Source organism: Propithecus coquereli, unplaced genomic scaffold (assembly GCF_000956105.1).
Source record: "Propithecus coquereli isolate 6110/MARCELLA unplaced genomic scaffold, Pcoq_1.0 Scaffold114, whole genome shotgun sequence".
Classification (NCBI taxonomy): domain Eukaryota; kingdom Metazoa; phylum Chordata; class Mammalia; order Primates; family Indriidae; genus Propithecus; species Propithecus coquereli.
Genome location: NW_012135414.1, coordinates 2,252,500 through 2,275,764, shown reverse-complemented (window position 1 = coordinate 2,275,764; position 23,265 = coordinate 2,252,500). Strand labels below are relative to the sequence as shown.

At 49.7% G+C, this 23,265-nt stretch overlaps 3 protein-coding genes across 4 annotated transcripts; 1 reads left to right on the top strand and 2 right to left on the bottom strand.

Moving 5' to 3' along the window:
* Window positions 1-45: 45 nt before the first annotated feature.
* On the top strand, window positions 46-17,052 carry NPR2 (natriuretic peptide receptor 2). The gene is made up of 22 exons (XM_012657144.1): window positions 46-1,002; window positions 1,803-2,008; window positions 7,517-7,630; window positions 7,891-8,026; window positions 8,246-8,340; window positions 8,565-8,697; window positions 8,896-8,980; window positions 9,464-9,584; window positions 9,747-9,821; window positions 10,030-10,107; window positions 10,327-10,431; window positions 10,553-10,624; window positions 12,714-12,873; window positions 13,044-13,199; window positions 13,279-13,447; window positions 13,606-13,752; window positions 14,215-14,338; window positions 14,513-14,581; window positions 15,866-16,040; window positions 16,111-16,209; window positions 16,474-16,565; window positions 16,698-17,052. Exons 1-22 carry the CDS (start codon window positions 336-338, stop codon window positions 16,761-16,763), a joined length of 3,144 nt encoding a protein of 1,047 aa, XP_012512598.1. The 5' UTR covers window positions 46-335; the 3' UTR covers window positions 16,764-17,052.
* A 180-nt stretch (window positions 17,053-17,232) lies between these two features.
* On the bottom strand, window positions 17,233-19,362 carry SPAG8 (sperm associated antigen 8). Its single transcript, XM_012657153.1, has 7 exons — window positions 19,328-19,362; window positions 18,472-19,225; window positions 18,174-18,348; window positions 17,946-17,991; window positions 17,751-17,865; window positions 17,568-17,630; window positions 17,233-17,451 (listed from the first exon to the last, which is right to left on the bottom strand). The coding sequence occupies exons 1-7, from the start codon at window positions 19,360-19,362 to the stop codon at window positions 17,257-17,259; spliced, it is 1,383 nt and encodes a 460-aa protein (XP_012512607.1). The 3' UTR covers window positions 17,233-17,256.
* A 1,176-nt stretch (window positions 19,363-20,538) lies between these two features.
* On the bottom strand, window positions 20,539-23,107 carry HINT2 (histidine triad nucleotide binding protein 2). 2 transcript variants are annotated; one of them, XM_012656037.1, is made up of 5 exons: window positions 22,886-23,022; window positions 21,224-21,364; window positions 21,022-21,126; window positions 20,844-20,916; window positions 20,539-20,734 (listed from the first exon to the last, which is right to left on the bottom strand). In XM_012656037.1, exons 1-5 carry the CDS (start codon window positions 22,964-22,966, stop codon window positions 20,721-20,723), a joined length of 414 nt encoding a protein of 137 aa, XP_012511491.1. In that variant the 5' UTR covers window positions 22,967-23,022; the 3' UTR covers window positions 20,539-20,720. The 2 variants fall into 2 exon arrangements, with proteins under 2 accessions (XP_012511491.1, XP_012511487.1); XM_012656033.1 differs by having other exon boundaries at window positions 20,542-20,723; window positions 22,886-23,107.
* Window positions 23,108-23,265: the final 158 nt, after the last annotated feature.

Genomic DNA, 23,265 nt, shown 5'->3' with positions numbered 1-23,265 from the left:
TTTTCCTTCTAAGCTTTGGATTCATCAGGCTACTTCACCTCTCACTGTCCCCATCACGGCGCAGGCCCCCTTGGTCCCTCCCTTCTCCTGCCACCCTGCTCTCAGTCTGCAGTCCTTGTCCTAGGCTGGTAGCCCACTCCTTACCCACCAGGCGTCCTCCCATCTCCTCCTCCTCTCCCTGGTCCCCAGCACTTTCTGTATCCCAGCCTACTTAGCTTACCCCTACACTCTCCCTGGCCCTCCTCCCCAGGCTCCAGGTTGGGTGGTGCTTGTGCCTCCCCTGCAGGCCAGAGCAGCCCCCGGTTCTGGGGGCAGTGGGGTTGCTGTTTATCCCCATGGCACTGCCATCACTCCTGCTGTTGGTGGCAGCCCTGGCAGGTGGGGTACGTCCTCCCGGGGCGCGGAACCTGACGCTGGCGGTGGTGCTGCCAGAACACAACCTGAGCTATGCCTGGGCCTGGCCACGGGTCGGTCCTGCTGTGGCACTAGCTGTGGAGGCGCTGGGCCGGGCACTGCCCGTGGACCTGCGGTTTGTCAGCTCTGAACTAGATGGCGCCTGCTCTGAGTACCTGGCACCGCTGCGCGCTGTGGACCTCAAGCTGTACCATGACCCTGACCTTCTGCTGGGCCCTGGTTGCGTGTACCCTGCTGCCTCTGTGGCCCGCTTTGCCTCACATTGGCGCCTTCCCCTGCTGACTGCGGGCGCTGTGGCCTCTGGTTTTGCAGCTAAGAATGAGCATTATCGTACCCTGGTTCGCACTGGCCCCTCTGCTCCCAAGCTGGGTGAGTTTGTAGTGACACTACACGGGCACTTCAATTGGACTGCCCGTGCTGCCTTGCTGTATCTGGATGCTCGCACAGATGACCGGCCTCACTACTTCACCATCGAGGGCGTCTTTGAGGCCCTGCAGGGCAGCAACCTCAGTGTGCAGCACCAGGTGTATGCCCGAGAGCCAGGGGGCCCTGAGCAGGCCACCCACTTCATCCGGGCCAACGGGCGCAGTGAGTGTGGCCCGGGGCTATTTTAGGGTCATGGGAGGAGGGTCCCAGTGTCCCTGGAGCCAGGCATTGAGGAGCTATGTGTGGTGGTTGGGATCAAGAAGCACATGTGGACAGAGCACCTGTGAGGGGGCCAGGGCTTTAAGGGGGTAGCTTGTGGATGGCCTAGGCAGGTGTGAACAAGGAAGAAGAGAGCACGGAAGGTGAAGCTTGTATGGGGGAAATATGGGGGAATATGGGGGGGATATTGAGTTTGGGGAGCAATGTGAGTGCCCTGGAGGAGTAAATGTCTTGATGGCCACTCTGAAATGTGCACCTGTGAGCAGATCTGCCCCCCAGACTGGGCACCAAGACCCCTCAGTGGTGTAAAAATAGCGAGGACTCCATAAAGGGGCTCACGGCTCAGCGGATTTGGTGGAAAAAGAAGTAGAGCTCACGCCGAGAAATTCTGAGCAACCAATGTCTTTGAGCTCAGGGAAAGGGCAGGAAAGAGTTGGGTGGGGGTTGAGGAGGGCTGAATGAGGAGCAGCGAGCAGGGCTCTGGGGGAGGGAGGGACTTGAGAGTGACAGCTCCCTTCCTCTGGGATCTGGAATCAGGCTCTGACTCCTGCCAGATGGTCCATATGGCCTCAGGGTACTGATGATATGGATTTCAAGGGAGAGGGCTGGGGAGCATCTGCTGGGTGGTTGATAAATTAGGGCACTCTCTTTCTTGATAAAGAGGGACATGCAGATGATCGAGAGAGGGGGCTGTGGGGGATTTGGATGCTTTCTCAGGTGCTCTGTCATGTACCTGCTCCCAGTTGTGTACATCTGCGGCCCTCTGGAGATGCTGCATGAGATCCTGCTTCAGGCTCAGAGGGAGAATCTGACCAATGGGGATTATGTCTTCTTTTACCTGGATGTCTTTGGGGAGAGTCTCCGTGCGGGCCCCACACGCTCTACAGGCCGGCCCTGGCAGGACAATCGCACCCAGGAACAGGCCCAGGCCCTCAGAGAGGCCTTTCAGGTATCATTTGAGCCAAATCTGAAGGAGGAGGGGGAAGAAGTGGTTCGTTGGAGATTCCACTGTCTCTCACAAGGCCCCACAGAAACCCCAAAAACTGTGAGCTACAGGAGTGAAATGAACAGAGGCTTTCCATGTCTAGTATCACTCTTTCTTACTTCCCCACCGTGGTGACTCTTAGTGAGTCTGCTGCCAAGATGGACTTTGGCTACCTCCAAAGATGCTAGTAACACTGACTTTCCTAAGTGCCAGTATTAGGCTATACTGTAGGGAGGAGAGTTAAGGAAATGATCTGATCCTAGTCCCTGGGTGGGCTTCCACCTTTCTGGAAAGGCAAGGCATAATTATGGTATAGTTAGATAAAGGTCAAGAAAGGATATGATCACATGTCCTGCAACAGACACTGAGAACTTAAGTGGTTCAGAGGAGGAAGAGCCAATGTGGGCTGGGTTTAAGGAAGGCTTTTATAAAGCAAGAGAAACTTTAAAGATACATGTCATATTCATAGTCAGAGAGGGAGAGGGCATCCAGGCAGCCTGAGCAAAAAAAAAAAGAAAAAGAAAAAAAGACAGGAATGGGCACGTTGGAGAGACCAAGAAGATACTGACCTGACAAGAAAAAAGGTTTACTTAAAACAGATATAGGAAATAAAGTTGCAAAGGTATAATCAGATTAAGGGCAGCCCTAAACCCTAAGACACTAGGACTTGAATTTTGGAGTCCTGGAAATATTTCTGTGAAGATGAATACACAGTAGTGACAGAATTCAGGTTGGATTAGAAGAAGGCGAGACCAGAGGCAGTGAGACCAACTGTAACAGGTTAGAAAGGAGTGCTGTGGTATGTCTTGAACTAGGGTGATAATAGCAGGAATGGAAAGAAATGGATTTAAGAAAATTTGTGGGGAAGGTTGGCGTGACTCTGTTCATTTCACTCCTTTGCTCAAAACTTTCAATGACTTGTTGCCTACAGAATAAAATCCTGACTCCTTGTCATGACGTTTAAGACCTTCTGCAGGCTGTTCTGAACCCGCTTTTCCAGTCTCACCTCCTAGTGCCCTCATGCTGCGTACTGCAGCCCACTAGCCCTCTCTCAAACCCCCACCCCTGGGCCTTCCTGTCCCCATGCTTTTGTGCTCTTTCTCCGTTGTCTGGCGTGCTCTATCTTCCCTCACCCCAAACCTCTGCCTCTCAAAATCATACCCATGAATCATTCCCTGATTCCCCACCACTTTTTCACTAACTCGTAGTACATAGCGTTTCCTACTTATTTACCCTCATCTCTCCTTTTTTCCAAAAAGAGGTAGCTTATGGGATAACCTTAAAGCCCTTTAAACCCTGAGATTCTTTGGTTCTAAGTAGACATGTATAAGAGCTGGACCTGGGTGGCCATTCTTCTCCAATGAGTAAGGTTTTATGTGGCTGTGATTATATATTTGGTTGTAACTGACGAGTGTGTGTCTGGCTGTGAATGACATGTCTGTTTGCATGCTTGAGTATGAGTCTGTGACCGTCACACTTGAACCTGGGCAGTGGGACAGGTTTTGTTTATGCTGTAACTTTCTCCTAAAGCAACCTTCTCCCCTTTGTCTATCTGCATAATGCTTCCATATTCTTTAAGACAGACCAGTTATTTTCCCTTCTAGGAAACAATCCCTGAATCCCCAGGTGGGACTGAGTTTCCTACTATTGTGCTTCACTCTGTCTACCATAGAACTAACCATATTATTTAGTCAGTGTTGATTTGTTTAAAGACTGATTCATTCCATTAGTATTTACTGGGCACCTATTACGTCCCAGTCACTGTGCTAGGTACTGGTGTATGGTGAACATAACAGGTATAGTCCCTGCCTTTTTGGAGTTTACATTTAGTAGGATAGACAGACGAACAAATAAGAAAAAAGTACAAATATAGAAACATATTGTGGTAAGTGTTACTTAAAAAGAAAAAAGAAGGAAAAGAATAGAGAAGAGTAGAGTGGTAGAAGAGAATAACAAGGGGCTTGTACTTTAGCTACTGTGGTCGGGGAAGATCTGTGACCCTCCCAGATGGGAGGACTCCATAACCTTCTGGCCTGTGTTCTTTTTTTTTCTTTTTTTAGGATAGGCTCTCACTCTGTCACCTACATTGGAGTGCAGTGGTGCAATCATAGCTCACTGCAGCCTTGAACTCTTGGGCTCAAGCAATGCTCCCACCTCAGTCTCTTGAGTAGCTGGGACTACAGGTGCACATAACCACACCTGGCTAATTTTTAAAAAATTTTTTTAGAGAGAATCTCACTATGTTGCCCAGGCTGGTCTCAAACTCCTGGCCTCAAGAGATCCTCCCGCCTTGGCTTCCCAAAGTGCCGGGCTGTATTCTTTTTGTGGAAGAAAAGCCTCTCTTTCTTCTCTGAGAATTCCTGCCAGCGAGGGTCCCTGGTATTTCGGATAGGGGGAAGAGGGATCTAGTTAGCCAACAATCAATTATATCAATAACTCTCAGTCCCCCCTCACTTTAGAAAAATAAAGAGGGAGATTTTGCTACAACACAAGAGAAGGGAACTAGGCAGTCAGGAATATGCTGAGGGGCAAACCAAGGCTTTTGATGGGGTGGGGATGAGAGGTGATGAGGTGTCCCCTCGCAAAGCTACACTCATCCTTTCCCAATGCTGACGCAGGGTGGAGGCTGAGGGAAGTTGGGTGGTCAGTTCCAGCCAAGGATGAAAGAGCAAAGAGCCCTTCTCCCAGAGATACTTGGCCTTCTGGGGTTCCAGACCAGGCCAGCCTAGAAAAGGTGGCAGGACAGGTGAGGAGGCTTTGACGCAGCTGCCCAAAGCTTTCCCAGGAAGGTGTCATGCTCAAGGAAAAGGTCCCAGCTCATGCTGGATACCAGCTACTGGGGTGTGAGGGCTCTGACATCAAGTATGTTGATAGAATTTTCCTCTCTCATTCAACCGTAGCTGCTAAAGGGCAGGGATCATGTTCATCTTTGTATTCCACATGTCTAGCATATAGTAGGCATTTAATACATATTTGTTAAATTCAATTAAGCTGTGTGTTGGGGAGAGTGGGGATAGGACCAGGAATTCTAGGAATTCGTCTAGACAGGAGTAGAGCTGGCAGGTAGTGTAAACCAAGTGATCAACCAGGACAGGGAAGAAAAACAGATAGAGTGGAACTAAGTAAGCAAATGACCAGGCTCTGAGGATCCAGAGGCCCAGACTGGGCAATTGAAGGTTAGAAACTACAGGGTAAGAAACCCAGGCAGAGGTCACAACCTAGGTGACCAGCATGAGATTGGGTTACAGGTAGGAAACACCACCAGCAAGAATGGAAGAAAGCACTAACCGAAGGGCTGTGTCAGGCAGACTCTCTTCTTGGAGACCATTAGTTGTCTGTTTAGGCCACTGTTGCCAGCACCTCCTGCTGTGGCCGGAGCAGGTCTCAGAGTGGGTGGGCCCACAGGCAGAGACAGGCGCTCCTGCCAGTACACAGTTTGTAGGTACATTCCTGGCTTCCACCCACCGCTGCACCCATTTTTGGCAGCCTTTGCTTGTTTTTTTTCTACCAAGGGTCCACTATGAAATGGGACACGATACCTACTGTCACCTTCTCTCTAGCCCCTGAGCAAGCACAGAAACTGTTTGGAGGTTTTCAATTTTTTTGTACTGTAGCTAGTAACCACAGCAAAAACAGGCTAGCGTAGCGGTTTTCAAAGTGTGGTCTTAGGATCCTGGAGGCCCCTGAAATCTTTTTAGGGGGACCATAAGGTTAAAGCTATTTTAAAAAATAGTACTAAGATGTTATCTGCTTTTGTCATTCCTGTTCTTCTGTAACTGTGCAGTGGAGTTTTCCAGATGCCACATGATGTGTGATGATGTCATCACTCCAACAGCTATGAAGGCATGTTTGTGTATTCTTGTGTTTCCAAAATTTATCAGTTTTAATTTCTAGGATGGTAGATAGCAATAGATATAATCCACATAAACCAAAATTCTTTGAGGTCTTCAATAATTTTTAAGAGTGTAAAGGGATTCCGAGACCAAAACCTTTGATATCTGCTAGCCTAGCAAACCAACCAACGTAGAGAATTACGAAGTGTTTAAAAAAGTGCCAAAAAACCTACCATCAGTCTTTATCAAAATATAAGTTGTGTTCAACCTGATCTTTTTCAGCTCTTTGCTGACTTTTTACATTGTTGTCAGCAGTGTCCTACCTCTCTATTTTTCTTTTATTCTTGGAACAGGTGCTACTGCATGAACCCTTCCAACCCTTTCCTCAGTCCCCCTCTCCTTTTCTGTTTTGCCTGAGAGTGGGAGAATATTAGAATCGGGCATCCAAATGCTCTAGTAAGAATAATTACATCTTGAAGCAAACTCCAGTCTAATATAATGAATGCATTTTAGAAATTGACTTCATTATTTCCTACCTGGAATGAATTGATATACAAGAGATCATATGTGATGTATCTAGTACAGTTTATCTCCATGGGTCCGCATTACTTTCTATGATAAGAATGAGCAAAACTGACAGAAATGGCTAGACTTCAATCTATCATTTCACAGTCATGTGTCATAGAACATACTGAACTGAAGTCTTTACCTGAAGTTGTGATGCCAGTTTCTTGTCCAAGCAGAGGCTGGTCTCAGCGACTGTGTGGCCTGAGGCAGAGGCAGAAGCTGGGAGGTCCAGCAGCTAAGGCAGGGGAGACATATGTGGCCAGTAGGAGCTGGGCAGGCACTTTGGGAGACAGGCACACGCTGACGCGTGCACCAGTGAGATGAGTGCGTGGCTGGACCCCATGTGTCATTTACTTATCTATAAAATGTGTGTGGGGATGTGACACTGTTTGTGACACATGCCTGTTACTTAGTAAGCAGGACAGTGCTGCTATGGTAGCTGTTCCACACGTGTTAAATGAATGAGCTCATCGCTTTTCACCAGTAAAATCCCTGTCTGAGTATTTCCCCGGTTGTCATAGGGCCTGCAGTCTCCTTAATTCGCTGGATGGAGGCACTGTGTTCAAGTGGCCCAAACGAACATGTCAACATTTTACTGGTAATATTAACAGTGGTGACACCTCAGAGAGGAGCTGTTGATGAGTGTTGTCCTTGATAGTGAACAGGTACCCAGAAAGGATGGGACAGAGGAGCTGTGAGAGCCGTGGCGGCCTGGTGGAGGGCTGGTGGTGCCAGGGAGTTCAGGGAGATGATGGGCTGGGTTCGGGGATGGACTTGGCTTCATCCGTTATTCTGTTATTTCCCCGTCTGCACCTTCTGAGAACCAGCCCTGTCTGCCTTTCAGGAGGAGTGCCACTCCCTCTCCCCAGAGGTATTAAACACAGACACACACACACACACACACACACACACACACACACACGTGCAGTTTAGTGCCCCTTTCAGCCTTCACACTCACCTGTGTATATTTTACATCATGTATATTTTACCAAATTCCCCTATCCTGCCTCCTCTCTTTTCCTAATGCCTGTCTTGAATCCCGTTCACTCTTCCCCATGTGCTGCTGGTACAGACTGTATTGGTGATCACATATCGAGAACCACCAAATCCTGAGTATCAGGAATTCCAGAATCGTCTGCTGATAAGAGCCCGGGAAGATTTTGGTGTGGAGCTGGCCCCCTCCCTGGTGAGTAGACCTCTCTCTCCCCTCATGTCAGGCCAGGCTTTGAGGAAGGGTACCACTCTGGAGGCTGACAGCTGCCATCCAGGGTATTCCCTTCTGCCCTAAAGAGCAGCTAGGTAGGGATGGCACTTTGGGAATCACAGGAGGGAAGAAAGTAAACCAGCAGAGAGGAGAGGTAGACGGAGGCCCTAGAGATGGGGAAAGGGGGCTGGGGAAGGGGCCTTGAGGACGTCTGGAGAGCACTGCGAAATTGCCACCCCCAGATGAACCTCATCGCTGGCTGCTTCTATGATGGGATCCTGCTATATGCTGAAGTCCTGAACGAGACAATACAGGAAGGAGGCACCCGAGAAGATGGACTGCGAATTGTGGAGAAGATGCAGGGACGAAGATACCACGGTAATGAAGGGGGCAGATGTCAGGCTCAGGAGTGGAGTGGGCAGAAGAGGCAATGCCAGGGCCAGCAGGGAGAGTTAGTAGGGGTCAGCGGACATGGCAGAAGTGTGCACACCTCAAGAACGGGGGCGGGGTCAGGCTGAGGTAGCTGGAGGGGCTGGGGGGGCTAGGAGAAGAGCCCAGGGTAGACCTCAAAGCAAGGGGTGCTCTTTTCTGTCTTAGGTGTAACTGGACTGGTTGTTATGGACAAGAACAATGACCGGGAGACTGATTTTGTCCTGTGGGCCATGGGAGACCTGGATTCTGGGGACTTTCAGGTGATGGGGGAGGAGGCAGGGAAGAGAGTGTGGCCCAGCAAAATCCAGCTTTCAAGGGTTCGGTGGGGGCAGAATCAAAGGTACTAGAGAAGGGACTTATTTTCTCTGCCAGAGCTGCATCCCGGCTGGGTGGTAGGTTGGGGAGAAAAGCAGCAAAACAGCTGGGGTCTCGGGGGAGACAGGTGGGAGCAGGCCTGTGGGCCCAGTTTTCTGCTTCCTCACAGCCTGCAGCCCACTACTCAGGAGCCGAGAAGCAGATTTGGTGGACGGGACGGCCTATTCCCTGGGTGAAGGGGGCCCCCCCCTTGGACAATCCCCCCTGTGCCTTTGACTTGGACGACCCATCCTGTGATAAAAGTGGGTGTGTGCAGGGACTGGGAGCAGTCCTTCCTCCCTCACTCTCCAGTCTCTGCCCCTCACTCACCCCCACTCTTAGTCATGTTTTTACCTTTACATCTTCACCCCTCCCTCCTTCTCACCCTCAAGACCTATTACTCCCTCCTCAGTCTTACAGGCCCCCTACAGTCTTTCTCAGGGTCTCTCTCTCCCCTTCAGCTCCACTTTCAACCCTGGCAATTGTGGCTCTGGGCACAGGAATCACCTTCATCATGTTTGGTGTTTCCAGCTTCCTAATTTTCCGGTGAGTTGTGGGCTTTCCACTGACCTCCTCTCCACCTCCCCATTGCCACACAGCCTCTGGCTGAGGCCCTATAACATGGGGTAGGGGTAGCAGGTCTCTTAATTTAGTGGTTATCTCTTAGCTCTAACGGCATCTTCCTCTCTAGCCTTTCTCTTTGGCTGTCTTTTAGCCAAGGTGTTTGCTTCACTTTGGCTTCTAGACTGGATATACTAACTAGTGTTTTTGAGTAGGGTTAAGGTCAAAGGTGAATTTTCCATGACTGTCCCATTTTAAGAAAGAACTTTCACCTCCACCCTCTGTCTTTGTAAGTGAACTAGGGCACATGCCAAATGTGTAGAGAATGCATCCTTATCTTCCAGTCCTGTCTCTCTGGTGTAACAAGTGCAGCTTCAGGAGCTGCAGGGAAGCCCTTGCAATCCCACTGTTGGCTTGAGGGTGGCAGGATTGGGCTTGCCAGTCAACTAAGGTGTACAGTCCTTACAGAAAACTGATGCTGGAGAAGGAGCTGGCCAGCATGTTGTGGCGCATTCGCTGGGAAGAACTGCAGTTTGGCAACTCAGAGCGTTATCATAAAGGTGCAGGCAGTCGCCTCACACTGTCACTGGTGAGCCCTTGTCTCAGCTGTCCCCCTGCCTCCCTCTGAGTTCCTGTCCTTTCTTACCCTGGACCTTTCCCAGCACATTGGCCTGTAATGATAGCCCCTGCACTACCACCATCATCTAATGTTCCTTTCATCCTTCCGCCTCCATGTTGCCCTTGGCCCCAGCGGGGATCCAGTTACGGCTCGCTCATGACAGCCCATGGGAAATACCAGATCTTTGCCAACACCGGTCACTTCAAGGTGAACAGTCATCTGCTTGTTCTGGTCCCCACCATTTCATCCTGTCTCATCCCCATCTGCCAGCTCTGCCCCTGAACCTCTGCCCCTCAGCAACCCCCTCTATGCCCCACTGAGCTCCTGGATGCTTCCACAGTTCTCCAGTATTTCCTCGCATGCAGAAACTTCTTCTGATGTTCATTTTCCTTTCCCCTTTCACTCCTACCATCAGGGAAATGTTGTCGCCATCAAACATGTGAATAAGAAGCGCATTGAGCTGACCCGACAGGTTCTGTTTGAACTCAAACATGTACGTGATGGGGTATGGATTGAGGGTGAGGGGTGAACAGAGATGGGGCAGAGGAGAGGGAAAGACTATAGAATAGTAAAATTGCCTAGGAGGGCAAGGGGATTATTTATAGATGATTTTAAGTTGTAGGTGCAACTAAAAGTCCTCTTATGTAGTTGTAGGTTTCTGTATCTCATTTTTAACTCTTTTGATTCTCTTGTCGTTCCCATTTTCTGCTAGATGAGAGATGTTCAGTTCAACCATCTCACTCGCTTCATTGGAGCCTGCATAGATCCCCCCAACATTTGCATCATCACTGAGTATTGTCCTCGTGGGAGTTTACAGGTGAGGGACAGGTGCAGATTATTGCAGGGGTGGGGAGGATAGGCCCAAAGTTACATTGACTCTATGCCAGGTGGCAGCTAGTGGGACTAGGACAGACGATCTATTCTATGTCACTTACCAGGATATTCTAGAAAATGACAGCATCAACTTGGATTGGATGTTTCGTTATTCACTCATTAATGACCTTGTTAAGGTGAGTCTTCCCCTCCTTAAGAGTTCACCACTTTAAAATGCCTCTGTTATTCTGTCTTTGCTTGTGATTTCTTTCTTTCTAGTCCTCTGAAAGTCCCGTTCTCTCCATCTCCCCTTATTCCTATGGTTGGGTAATAATGGGTAAACAAGGGATCTGCAGTTTATAATTGGGGGGGAGTAAGTTTTATCTGCCATAGGAGTCCTGTAACCATAGAGAACTTTTGTCTTCCTGCCCTAGACATCTCAGATCTCTTTCCATCATCTCTTTTACCTCCAAGAGCTCATATTAAAATCCCTTAGCAGGAAAAAAATGAGTGGAGTCTCCAAACATATTTATCTCCTGTTTTTCCTCTCATTATTTTACCCTCTGACCAATATTTGGCATGTCTGCTTTTTTGTTCAGAAAACTGAAGTTTAAACAGGAACATTTACAAGCAAAACTAAGAGAAACCAAGGAAGATTGTACAAAACCTTTGGTATCTTCCAATATACTCGGTTTCAGCTATTTTCAAATGAGCCAGAGATCCATAGATTTGTGGATCATAAAACTGAATCTTGCCTGGTTGGACAGGGGTTTGGAAGCAAGTCTCACAGCCAGTGAGCAAGCCCAGTGCATCACCCTGCACCATACCTAGAGCTGGCTTTGGTTTTCTGCTAAATTCTCATTCAGTTATTTAAAAATTTTTTTGGTGAAACTTTGCCATTAAATGAGAGATAAAATATTGGGCAAAGTCAATGTAGTAGTTAAGTAAAGGTGTTGTGATAAATATAAGAAAAACATGACTCTTGAGAGAACAATGTTGGAAAAGTGATTTACAACAAAGCCAGAAGCCTAATCATTTCTGTGATTTTGGAAGGCATCCTTTGTACAGTTTCCACACAATTCACAAATTTGGAGATTCCCAAAGGTTTTCTTAATAACAAAAGGAATAAAAAGGAAGAGTTCACAGAGACTAGAATTATGAATTAAGTCCGGAGCTAAACATTTAGACAGGTGTTTTTGGTTAGGATACTGAACTTTGTATCCTTTTCTGTCCTACCTGAACTGACTTGGGTGGGCTCCTGGGGCTTCATTTTGGAAAGCACTGTTCTGTCCTCTTAAGACCTATCTTATAGTTCCTCAGAGGCAAAAGCCCCATGGGGCCAGTAGTTTCAGGCTTCTATATTGGCTTAGCAGTTGTTGCTTACTTTTGTCCATTTTCCAGGTTTTTTTTTTTTTTTTGAGACAGAGTCTTGCTCTGTTGCTCGGGCTAGAGTGCCGTGGCGTCATCCTAGCTCACAGCAACCTCAAACTCCTGGGCTCAAGCAATCCTCCTGCCTCAGCCTCCTGAGTGGCTGGGACTACAGGCATGCGCCACCATGCCCGGCTAATTTTTTCTATATATTTTTAGTTGTCCTATTAATTTCTTTCTAATTTTAGTAGAGACGGGGGTCTTGCTCTTGCTCAGGCTGGTTTCGAACTCCTGAGCTCAAACAATCCGCCCGCCTCGGCCTCCCAGAGAGCTAGGATTACAGACGTGAGCCACTGTGCCCGGCCCATTTTCCAGGTTTTTTTAATTTGCTGTTTTCTGCACTTTTTCTCTGGTCCAGCGTCCCCTCTAGTAGATCACATTCCCCCTCCGCTTTGACTTGCTCACCTACACATGGTTATGCATTAAAGTATACAACTGGTTAGTCTTCCTTGGTTCCTCTAGCTACTCGAGATACTTGGGTCTTAAGCCATGTCTCTTCATAATCAGTGGCCAGGCATTTGAGGCCACCATGGGGGTCATATCTTTCTTAGAGCTCATGCAAGTTCTGTTCCCTTCACTTCTCAGAAGATTGACCGCCCTTTTCAGGTAATAACTGGTAGCTCCTCTTATCCCTCCTCTTAAACATTTTTCCCATCCCTGGTACCTGTGTATCAGGAAGGGATTACTGTCCTAGTCTGCTTCCTTGGATAGAAACTGCAAAAGATGCCTTCCAAAATCACCTTATTGTTGTAATGGTCCCAAGATCTTTAGCTAGCTAGCCAGTACCCATTTCATGGACAGAGCGGGTATTCTAAGCCAGATATGATCCAGTCCCATAACTTGATCTATATCCTGCAGGGTATGGCCTTTCTCCACAACAGCATTATTTCATCCCATGGGAGTCTCAAGTCCTCCAATTGTGTGGTGGATAGTCGTTTTGTGCTCAAAATCACAGACTATGGCCTGGCCAGCTTCCGATCAACTGCTGAACCAGAGGACAGCCACGCCCTCTATGCCAGTGAGGCCTACTCGACAACCCACTTTTATATTGCTCCTCTGCCCCTGATCCATTTCCACCTAGGGAGGGTGGGAGAGGGAGATGGAGTTGACAGTAATGTGGGAATGAGCCCAGGTGGGCTTGGGGGTACCCTATTTTGGAGACCTGGCCAGCCTGTTCCCTCTTTTCAGAGAAGCTGTGGACTGCCCCAGAATTGCTCAGTGAGAACTCCTTGCCAACCACAGGCATGCAGAAAGCTGACGTCTATAGCTTTGGGATCATCCTACAGGAGATAGCACTTCGCAGTGGTCCTTTCTACTTGGAGGGCCTGGACCTCAGCCCCAAAGGTGAGAGTCAATCCACTACCCACAGCTGCTTCTTCCTGGGGGAACCCTGTTCTTCATCCAAACCTTTTATCACCCTCAGAGATTGTCCAGAAGGTCCGCAATGGTCAGCGGCCATATTTCCGGCCAACCATTGACCGGACCCAACTGAATGAAGAGCTAGTTTTGCTGATGGAGCGATGTTGGGCCCAGGACCCAGCTGAGAGGCCAGACTTTGGACAGATTAAGGGTTTCATCCGCCGCTTTAACAAGTGAGAGGGCACTAAGGGGAAGGGGCTCCCCAGGGATAGAAGCCTCATCAGTCTTCAGTGGATGAAGTGGGGCTGGTGGGGCCAGAGGTTGGGTTGGGCAGGAAGTCCTGGGAGTCTTGAGAATCTTGCAGCAGGTGCCATATCCTGGCCTCCCCCAGGGAGGGTGGCACCAGCATACTGGACAACCTCCTGCTGCGCATGGAACAGTATGCCAATAACCTGGAGAAGCTGGTGGAGGAACGCACACAAGCCTATCTGGAGGAGAAACGCAAGGCTGAGGCTCTGCTCTACCAAATCCTACCCCAGTGAGACCTTTTCCCCTTCCTCAATATTCCTTTGGGATTCTGCTCTGTCGGGTTATGCCTCATCAGGCTCCTGAGAACTCACTTCCGACCCTCAGAACCGTGCTTGCCACAGTGAGCCTGCCCGATGTAGACTACATGCTTCCATTCTTTCTCCACATCAGCTGTGCTGCCTTCTTTCTGACTTCCCTTCTTCTTAGGACACTGCTCTACCATGCCCTTGCTTCAGCAAGTGTATGTAAAACAATCCCAACTTGAGACACTTAGCTCCCCATGTGCGGGGATCCCCTCACAACCCCTCTTGCACCAGACCGTAATGTCTTCCCAGCAGCTTTCCTTTTCCTCCACCAAGCTCAGCTTTCATCTTACACCTCATCTCTGCTGCAGCCACATAGTCCTTTCCTCTCCCTCCCCCTCCTACCCTCTTTCTTGGAGTTTGGCTCACACTGCACCCTTGCTTCCTAGTTCAGTGGCAGAGCAGTTAAAACGAGGAGAGACTGTACAGGCTGAGGCCTTTGACAGCGTTACCATCTACTTCAGTGACATCGTTGGCTTCACAGCATTGTCAGCAGAGAGCACCCCCATGCAGGTGAGAGCCGTGGGTGAGAGGCAGGGGTGGGATTAGGGAACCGGAGGAGCTTTGCTGACAACAGGTAAAATTGGTTTTTTCAAGAGTTCCCACATCTTATGATGGCTCGTGGGTTAAGAATTCTTAGAAAGTTGGGCACAAGTCTCAGGGCCTCTGCTTTCCCATCCCTGTTAGGTGGTGACACTTCTTAATGACCTGTATACCTGCTTTGATGCCATAATTGACAACTTTGACGTCTACAAGGTGAGAGCTGGGGCTGCCCTCCTATTAAGACCCCTTTAAAACCCAGTCTCCCTGAACCCCACATATCTTACCTGCTCTCCATGGTCAGTTTTCCCTCCAGGGTCTCCAGCATCCTAGTGCTGGCGTGCACTTTGTAGACAGATGTGGCTCTGGCACCATAAGTGTACAATGCCAGTCTAATTTCTTGGGAATCTTTAGACTTTCCTAATCAGAACCTTCATAAGATTTAGCTCCTGTCTCCTTGGGGGTATAAATATAGCTTATCTATCTTTTCTTTCCAGTCCTCTCCAGACATGGAAGAATCATACAGGTTGTAGGTATAGATTTAGTGGGGTAAGGGGCAAGATATGAAAAAATATATAAAGCTTTTTGTTGAAGCCATTGAGTTGGCAGAGGGTTGGCTTTAATGTCCTTGGGAGTAAAAATGATCTGGATTTGAGTACTGGCTTTGTTGTGGCCTTAGGTAAATAACGGAATCTCTCTGAGCCTCAGTTGTTTTATCTGTAAGATGGGAATAATAGATTTGCTGTATGGAAAGTGCCTAACGTTGTGTTTGGCACATGGCAGGTAATGAATATCTATTCCTGTCCCTTCTCTTTAGACTTACTCTACAATCTCTGCTGTTTCTGTAACAAAGAACTCCCATAAGCCCTTTACCCAGACTCATCAACTGTTTATATTTTCCCCATTTGCTTTAGTTTTAAAAATCAATCTGTATAATTATTTTCTGAACCATTTGAAAGGAGTAGTAGTTTCAGGCATACTACTCCTTTATCCCTAAATACTTTGTGTATATTCCTAAAAACTCCACTGTGTATTTCCTAAAAACAATGACATTCTCCTGTGTAGTTTTAGTACCATCACCAGAACCAAGAGCCCGCCTTCTCCTCTCCAACAGTTTGGGATGTGTGGCCCATTCCATGGGGCCTGTCTTGCCTCCTCGCCAGCTTCTGTACTCTTCAGTGTAGCTTGTTTTTCTGCTTCCCATTTCCTGACAGCAGAGCCTATCTGTCCATGTCCTGTTGCGGACAGGGTGTCCATTCATTCAGCAAATGCTTACTTAGTGTTCATCAGGTGCTGGGGTTGGGGGCAGGAGGATTTAAAGATTCCCTTGACATCTCCTTCTCCCCAGACTCTCAGGACTATGGCACTTGTTTTCTAGTCAACGTTCTGGCCTCCCAGGCTGTCAGGATGATCATGGTGGTGTCCAGCTTGTCTTCCTCTACTCTTCCCTATGCCCACTGATAAAGATAGAGGTGACTTTTTAATCCTCCTCTTAATCAGGTGGAGACGATTGGGGATGCCTATATGGTAGTATCTGGCCTCCCAGGCCGAAACGGTCAACGCCATGCACCAGAAATCGCTCGTATGGCCCTAGCATTACTGGATGCAGTTTCTTCCTTCCGCATCCGCCACCGACCCCATGACCAGCTGAGGCTACGCATAGGGGTCCATACTGGTAAGGCTGACTCTCACCCAGCCCTAGTCTCCACCTTTCCCAGGCTCTCCCAACCAGCTTCTTCTCATAGGGCCAGTCTGTGCTGGGGTGGTTGGCCTGAAGATGCCCCGCTACTGTCTTTTTGGAGACACAGTGAACACTGCTTCTCGAATGGAGTCTAATGGTCAAGGTAAGACATTAGCCTTCAGCCCTCATGGGCCTCAATTTATCCTGCTATTTTCTTCTTTTCATAGTTCCTCCAAGTCTCTCAATCTGAGAGACCACAGTTCCTAAGTGCCCCATCCTTGGACATATTTTGATTACAGTGGACATGTGTTGGGAGGTCTGGGAGCCTCCCATAGGGGTGGTTGGTTGGGTAAAGTGCTCTCTAATACCACCAATTCTTCTCTTGCCTTTTCTTTGATTCTTCTTTCAACCCCACATCCCACCCCAGCCCTGAAGATCCATGTCTCCTCAACCACCAAGGATGCCTTGGATGAGCTAGGATGCTTCCAGCTAGAGCTTCGGGGTGATGTGGAAATGAAGGTGATGGCAGGCCATGGGGAGAGGGTCATGGAAAGGGAGGATGAAAGTGAACATGGGGGGTCACGGAGAAGAGAGGGAGATAAAGGGACTAACATAGAAGAATCCAAATTATGTCTACTCTCCTGGTTCCAGGGAAAAGGAAAGATGCGAACTTACTGGCTCCTAGGAGAGCGGAAAGGACCTCCTGGACTCCTGTAAACCCCACTTCTTCCCAAGTCAGACAATCTCCTGCTGCTGGTACCTGGGTGGGCAGTGGCCACCATCTCTCCACACACTGGAGATGGACATTTTCACATGAGATGGAAAACATGCACCAAGAAAACCTACCTAATATGGAAGTTGTAGCCCTCTGCAGCTCAGCCTTGTACATATACCTGCCCCTCTCTGGCTTGGTCCCCTTCCTACTTACCTTCTGTAAATATCTGTATCTAAACCAGAATATTTTGGCCAAATATAAAACCACAACAAAAAAATAGTCATGGTGTCATAGTCTGGGTTAGGGATAACCCCAAGGAAAGGATATGGGGTATGGACACGGTGACTCACAGAATCATTGAATTAGTAGTCTCAGGATGAGAGAGAACCCTTTATGTAAAGCCCTGTCATCAAGTACAGAGAGAATTAACTTCCTCCCAACCTCTCGTACAGACAGAAAGAGACTCCATATGCTATATTCCACTTCCCTCAGCCCTTAGACAGGAGTCGTTCTCCCTGCTCCACCACCCTGCCCTCTTCCCTGACAGGCAAGGGAAGATATTTCTCCCAATTGGTAAAGATAATTCTCAGGTTCATAGGGCAAAGGCTGCCCCAGAGACAAGGGTACTGGCGTTGAGAAGCTGCAGTTCTTCCGGAATGGTGTGTCCAATGTCCTGATGTTACTGACACCCTGGAGGAGTGCCAGGATGAGGACAGATCCCACCCTCCCAGAGTCAGAACAGAATAGTCTCTACCCCGCCTTCTACACCCCTTCCCTACTGCCAGCTCCTAGACACTCTCACACACCGGTAGCTGTGGTGCCCTCTGTATCCAGAAGGTTTCAGGCTGCTCCCAGCGGTAGTCGTGAGGCTGTAAGGGAGAGTACTGAGTAACTCCTGGCCTTCAGCCCCCTCTCTCAACCTCTGGGCCTGCTGCTTTCCCACAGTTTGTTGGAGCCCAGCTGTGCAGTGGGGTGGGATGGGTTCTCACCTTTGTTGGGGCAGGAGGCCCTTCTTGCACCAGCTCCCTTCGGTAGTCATGGTGTGTCACAGACTCGACCTCAAAGAGCTTCTTTGTGGGTTCTTGCTCTGCCTGCACCTCTTTACTATGCAGCAAGGGTGTCAAGGCCATTCTCCCCCAATTTTTCTCCTCCCCCATCCCCTTCCCTTTCCCTCAGTCTCTCACCAGATCTGGTGGTGCAGGAGCATCTCCAGCATGGCTTCACGCTTCCCTATGGGAGGGCAGAAGGGGGGTCTGGTTAAGAAGCAGGCCTGAAGTAACAAATTTGAGAAAAGGAAGAAAAACTTTGTGTTATTGCCCTTATACCCATCAGACAATCCACAGTCCCACCAGAAACTCCTTCCTCTCTTTTTTTCTCTAATGGACTCATTCTGGCCCTCTCATGCGTCACACCTCTAAGTGGCCGATAGGGGTTTCCTGGGAGCCGGTATGAGTCTTTCTGGGTGGTGCTGGAGGGCATGGGTGACTGTAGTTGCATGGTCAGCAGTCCCTGGTGTCCATGTCGGAAGAAATAACTCTCAGAGCCATCCTGCATGCTTGGGACTTGATCCAGGTGGTTGGTAGCTCTCTGTGGGTCCCAAGTTGAGTGACTATGATATCCCTTCTGATACTTACCCTTATCATAAACTACTCCCTCCCCTAGGAAACAGGGAAGCCTTCAAGAAAAGAGAGCAGGCCAAAACCTTAATACCTCTTCCTCCCAGTTGTGGAGGAGACACTGGCCCCGTGGCAACATTTCACAGAAAACCTTAGGTTTCCCTTTAGCCTCTGAGGGTTTCCATAGCCCTCGGGCACCAGGTTCTGAGACTTGCAGAAATTCGCAGGGTGGTTGTTTCTGAGGCTCCCAATGGCAATGGTGATTCCAGCAGGTATAATCAGGGATGAGATCTGCTGTGAGATTTCCAAACCTTGAAGGAGTGCAGGGGCTGAGCTCAGGGCCAGGGCTAGTGCCTGGACCAGGCCCACAGGCAGGGCTAGGACCAGAGCCAGAGCCAGGGACAGAGCCTTGGCCAGGACCAGAGCCACGGCCAGCACCAGAGCTAGAGCCTGGAACAGGGCCAGAGCTGGAGCCCGGAACAAGGCTAGGGATAGAATTAAGGGCAGCTGCAGTACAGGGATCCCCAGTAATACAGGAAACATAGGTGGGTTCAAAGCCAAGACTCCCATGGCCTATTTTGTGGGTAAAGCTGGGTCCCCCCCGTGGCTCCCCAAGAAGACTGAGATCAGAGGAGGGCTCCGTGAGCTCAGAATAGGGCGCTGGGGCCTGTGGAGATAATGCTCCTGCTTTGGCAGTGTTGACGGCTGCAGTGGCTTCAGCAGCTGATGTAGCCGCTGCAGCTGCTGTGGTTGCGGTTGCCAGAGCAGACCTAGGACCGCCATCTGAAGAAGGAAACGGTTCCGAAGTGGACCCCTGACCTTCAGAGCAGGGCTCTACGTCTACAGATCTGAAAGAAAGCAAAAGCTACAAGGTTGTCAAAAGCGCAGCAGAGGAAGTCCGTGGACCTGCCTCGTCCCCTGATGCCGGCAGCCAGAGCTGCGGCTCTCACCGCCACCGCGATCCTTCCGTAGATTCAGTCTCCATCTTCAGACCCCAGCTACCGGGTTGCCATAGAGACGGCAAACAATTCTGGAGACTGCGCAGAACTAAGCTGGGCGGATGTGGGGGGTGAAGGTGGAGGCAGGTCCTCCGTGAGGCGGAAATCTTAAACCTGGTGCGGTCTGGGAAGTCCGCTTTCCAGTCCGACTCCATTCTGCCTCAGCCGGGTTTTTAAAGTTCCGCTGGCCCAAGCCCTCGCCCTCCAAGCCCAAGCATGATTCTTTGCGGCTTTCTGAGGTGATTCTTTATGTGGATGTGTTAGAGACAGGCACAGGGCTGTGGCATCGGACAATAGCCTACTTGGTGTGTTTGTGGAGGGGCAACAGTAGCTTCCTCTTAGTTTGCTAAATTCATTCTCAAAAGGGGGGGCAGGTAGTCTTTAAAAAAATTTTAAGTATGAAAATACACGAACCAGCTTAAGAGCAAAATGATGAGACATATGGAGTAGTGAAAAGATAGCATCTTTTTTTTGTCCCCCGCCCCCTGTGTGATTACTTCTCTAATAAAAGGTCCTCATATTGACCACCCTCCTCCCCCCAATCACTCTTAAAACCTGGTTTGACCTATGAATAAGGGCCAGGATTGAGCAGATCTTAGACCTGGGTTTCTTCCTACTCATTCAGGCTCATTCATACTCCTACTTTCCTAGACGCTTGACCTAGATTAAACCACTTGTCATGAGAACTCGGTGATCTGCTGGCACATGCTTCTTTTTAATTTTTCTTCTTCTCTTTTTTTTAGACACAGGGTCTCGCTCTGTCACCCTGGCTGGAGAGCACTGGTGGATAACAGCTCACTGTAACCTTGAATTCCTGGGCTCAAGTGATCCTCCTGCCTGAGCCTCCTGAGTAGCTGGGACTACAGGTGTGCACCACTAGGCCCTGCTAATTTTTAAATTTTTTGCAGAAATAGGGTCTGGTTTTGTTGCCCAGGCTGGTCTTAAACTCCTGGCCTCAAGCGATCTTCCCGCCTCAGGCTCCCAAAGCACTGGCATTATAGGTGTGAGCCACAGTGCCAGCCAGCAGGTGCTCCTTTAACCACAGGTTGGGCCTCCTGAGGGTCTTTCACTCAGACCATAGTCAAGGGGGATCATAACCTTGAATCAGTTTTCTTTCCTCTTTGTGATATAAATCTTTGTATATTTAAGACAGGGATGCAAAATTGAGGGAGAGCAGGTTTATTAGCATCACAGAGTCCCTTTTTCCCTTCCCCATCCAAGCATCCAGGTCTGAGATCCTTGGTCAGTTTGTAGGTTCAACCTGGAGGCCACTGGAGTTGTCGGCCCCCAAGTACGTGAATATGCAGGTGATATACAGATTGTGCGCCCAGCTTCCCATCATTGATCACTGAAATGGAGCTTGGGGTTAGAGGGTCAGGATCCCAGTGAAGATTAAAGAATGAAGATCATACTGAGGAGTAGGAATTAGAATTCATAGGTGAGGGGCCAAGGGTCACGGGTCACTCACCAAGTCGGTATCCATCTCCCAGGCCCTCAGCCTTTGCTATCTTCTTGGCCACAAGAAGTAGGTGTCCTAGAAGCTATAGGGAGAGGAGAGGGACGTAGGTGGCTTCATTCATAGGAAGCAAAACCTATAGCTGAGTTCAGAGCTTCTCCCAGCCAAACCCTGGGCCTGTTCTTCCCACCTGCTGGTCTTCTTCTTCAGCCTGGCTAATCCGAGGAATGGGCTTCTTAGGAATGACCAGGAAGTGCACAGGAGCCTGAGGGGCCACATCACGGAACACGAGACACTGGAAGCAGTGACAAGCCAGAGGCCACCATGTTACTTCAACAGGCAGGATGGTATCTATGACATTCCTAAGGGGATGGGTCCTAAGGGCACCTCACCTGCTGGTCCTCATATAGAATGTCAGCTGGGAGGCTTCTGTCCAGGATCCGGGAGAAGATGGTTGGGGCTGCTCCCCCAGGAGCTGCCTGCTGGGCCTTGGCCACTTCATTCCCATCAGTTGCACCTGCAGCTCTTCGGACCTGAAGATGGATCACGCACACCCAAGGGAGGGGATTGGCAACAACTCTTCCATGTACTTGCTTAGGGCTGGCAGAAGCTGGGCTCTGACAGTGGTTAACTTTATCCTTCTAAGAACCTATTTGTGGGCCGGGCGCGGTGGCTCACGCCTGTAATCCTAGCACTCTGGGAGGCCGAGGCGAGCAGATTGTTTGAGCTCAGGAGTTTGAGACCAGCCTGAGCAAGAGGGAGACCCCCCCTCTACTAAAAATAGAAAGAAATTAACTGGACAACTAAAAATACATATAAAAAATTATCTGGGCATGGTGGCACATGCCTGTAGTCCCAGCTACTCAGGAGGCTGAGGCAGGAGGCTCGCTTGAGCCCAGGAGTTTGAGGTTGCTGTGAGCTAGGCTAACACCACTGCACCTAGCCAGAGCAATAGAATGAGACTCTGTCTCAATAAAAAAAAAAAAAAAAAAAGAACCTATTTGTGGTTCCTACCCAGGGGAAAAGTTCCTGAATTTCAGAGCACAAGCAGCAAAGGGTAGGGCCAGATGGTACTGCACATGGTTAGATAACAGGCAATATTACTACCCAGGATTCAGCAGTGCAATTGATCCCTGCTAACACGTATATGAAATCTAGCACTGTTCAGGGGAAAGCATCCAGAATGAGACTGTGGAGATTTAGGTCTCAGTTCCAATTTTAGCACAGAATTATACCTCAAATAAATCCCTTCTCTCGGCTTCATAAAATAAAGAGGTGGTCTGCATTATCTCTTAAGATGTCTTGAAGCTCCATTTACTCTCACCTTAATACATTTCCACTTATTTCATGTTTTCTGATCTTTAAGCCTTGTTGCCTGTTTTATTTAGGTTTTAATGCAGTTGCCCTTTTTGATACTAGCTGATCCCTCCTCTGGGTGTCATATCCGACCTGACTGTGGATTTTAACTCCCGTCCCTTGTATCAGTGGAGGTAAGAGTTCAGCTAATGACCTTAGCTCCCGCAGCCCCAGGAAATTGGAGGTAGGGAAGTCCCAGTTTCCCAAGGACTCGGAGAAGGCCGAAGTCAGTGTGTCACATTGGGGGAGAAAGGGACGGGATGATGTTTTCTGATCCCTAAGTCGCTTCTGGCAAGTGGGGGAGAACGAGAGGTTAACACTAGTGCTCATTAGAAGGCCAAAGGTCTGATAGGGGCAGAGGACTGGCTCACGTCCTGCAGGGGGCACCAAGGAGGCTGCCTGGAGCAGGTGCCAGGCCCGCTAGGCTTCAGGCAGGCGAAAGCAGCAGCCGCTGCGGTGACCCTGTCCCGACCTCGGCGCCCGGGACTGTGCAGGGCGGCGGTCATTGCTAGTTCGCTCTCCGGAGCCACCAGTTCGATCTCACCGCATAGACCCAGAGCTTGTGCAGGAGGGGCAGCGGCCACAGCCGGGCGCTCGGGCTGAGTTCCCGCGCGCTTTCGGGAGCTGGAACGCGGCCCCAGCCCTGGAGGGCGTCAGAGTCCGCGAGACCCCCTCCTTGCCCCCACGCTACTTCTCACCTGCGCCCCCCGCCGCCCCGCGACCGCCACGGCTCTGCGCGCGGCGCGCAACCCGGCGGCCAGCACCACGGCCGCCGCCATCTTCCCGGAGCCGCGGGAACCTCCCGCCCGCCAGCACTCGGCTCAGCGGCCGGACGGAGGCGGGCAGTCAAGCAGCCGGTGAGCGGCAGCCATTGGCTGCGCCCGCGGCCGGGCGAGCCCTGCCGTCCCATTGGAGCGCGCTCCTGGACACGATTCACCCCATTGGCTCCGCCGCCACTTTAGAGGCGGAATCTTTTCATCCCATTGGCTTCTGAAAACGCAGGGACAATTTTCCGCTCCATTGGTTTCTTTTTTTCTTTCTTTCTTTTTTTTTTTTTTTTTTTTTGAGACAGAGTCTT

What these genes read in the sequence shown, in the direction of transcription:
- HINT2 (XM_012656033.1), bottom strand. Translation starts at nt 22,966, where the DNA reads ATGGCGGCGGCCGTGGTGCTGGCCGCCGGGTTGCGCGCCGCGCGCAGA. An exon ending in TTCTATATGAGGACCAGCAG is followed by an intron (nt 21,127 to 21,223) that starts GTGAGGTGCCCT and finishes CACTGCTTCCAG; the next exon opens with TGTCTCGTGTTCCGTGATGT. An exon ending in CTGAAGAAGAAGACCAGCAG is followed by an intron (nt 20,917 to 21,021) that starts GTGGGAAGAACA and finishes CTCTCCCTATAG; the next exon opens with CTTCTAGGACACCTACTTCT.
- SPAG8 (XM_012657153.1), bottom strand. Translation starts at nt 19,362, where the DNA reads ATGGAGACTGAATCTACGGAAGGATCGCGGTGGCG. An exon ending in CCCCTATCGGCCACTTAGAG is followed by an intron (nt 17,992 to 18,173) that starts GTGTGACGCATG and finishes GCCCTCCCATAG; the next exon opens with GGAAGCGTGAAGCCATGCTG. An exon ending in AGAGGGCACCACAGCTACCG is followed by an intron (nt 17,452 to 17,567) that starts GTGTGTGAGAGT and finishes GCACTCCTCCAG; the next exon opens with GGTGTCAGTAACATCAGGAC.
- NPR2 (XM_012657144.1), top strand. Translation starts at nt 336, where the DNA reads ATGGCACTGCCATCACTCCTGCTGTTGGTGGCAGCCCTGGCAGGTGGG. An exon ending in TCATTAATGACCTTGTTAAG is followed by an intron (nt 10,625 to 12,713) that starts GTGAGTCTTCCC and finishes TATATCCTGCAG; the next exon opens with GGTATGGCCTTTCTCCACAA. An exon ending in AATGGAGTCTAATGGTCAAG is followed by an intron (nt 16,210 to 16,473) that starts GTAAGACATTAG and finishes ATCCCACCCCAG; the next exon opens with CCCTGAAGATCCATGTCTCC.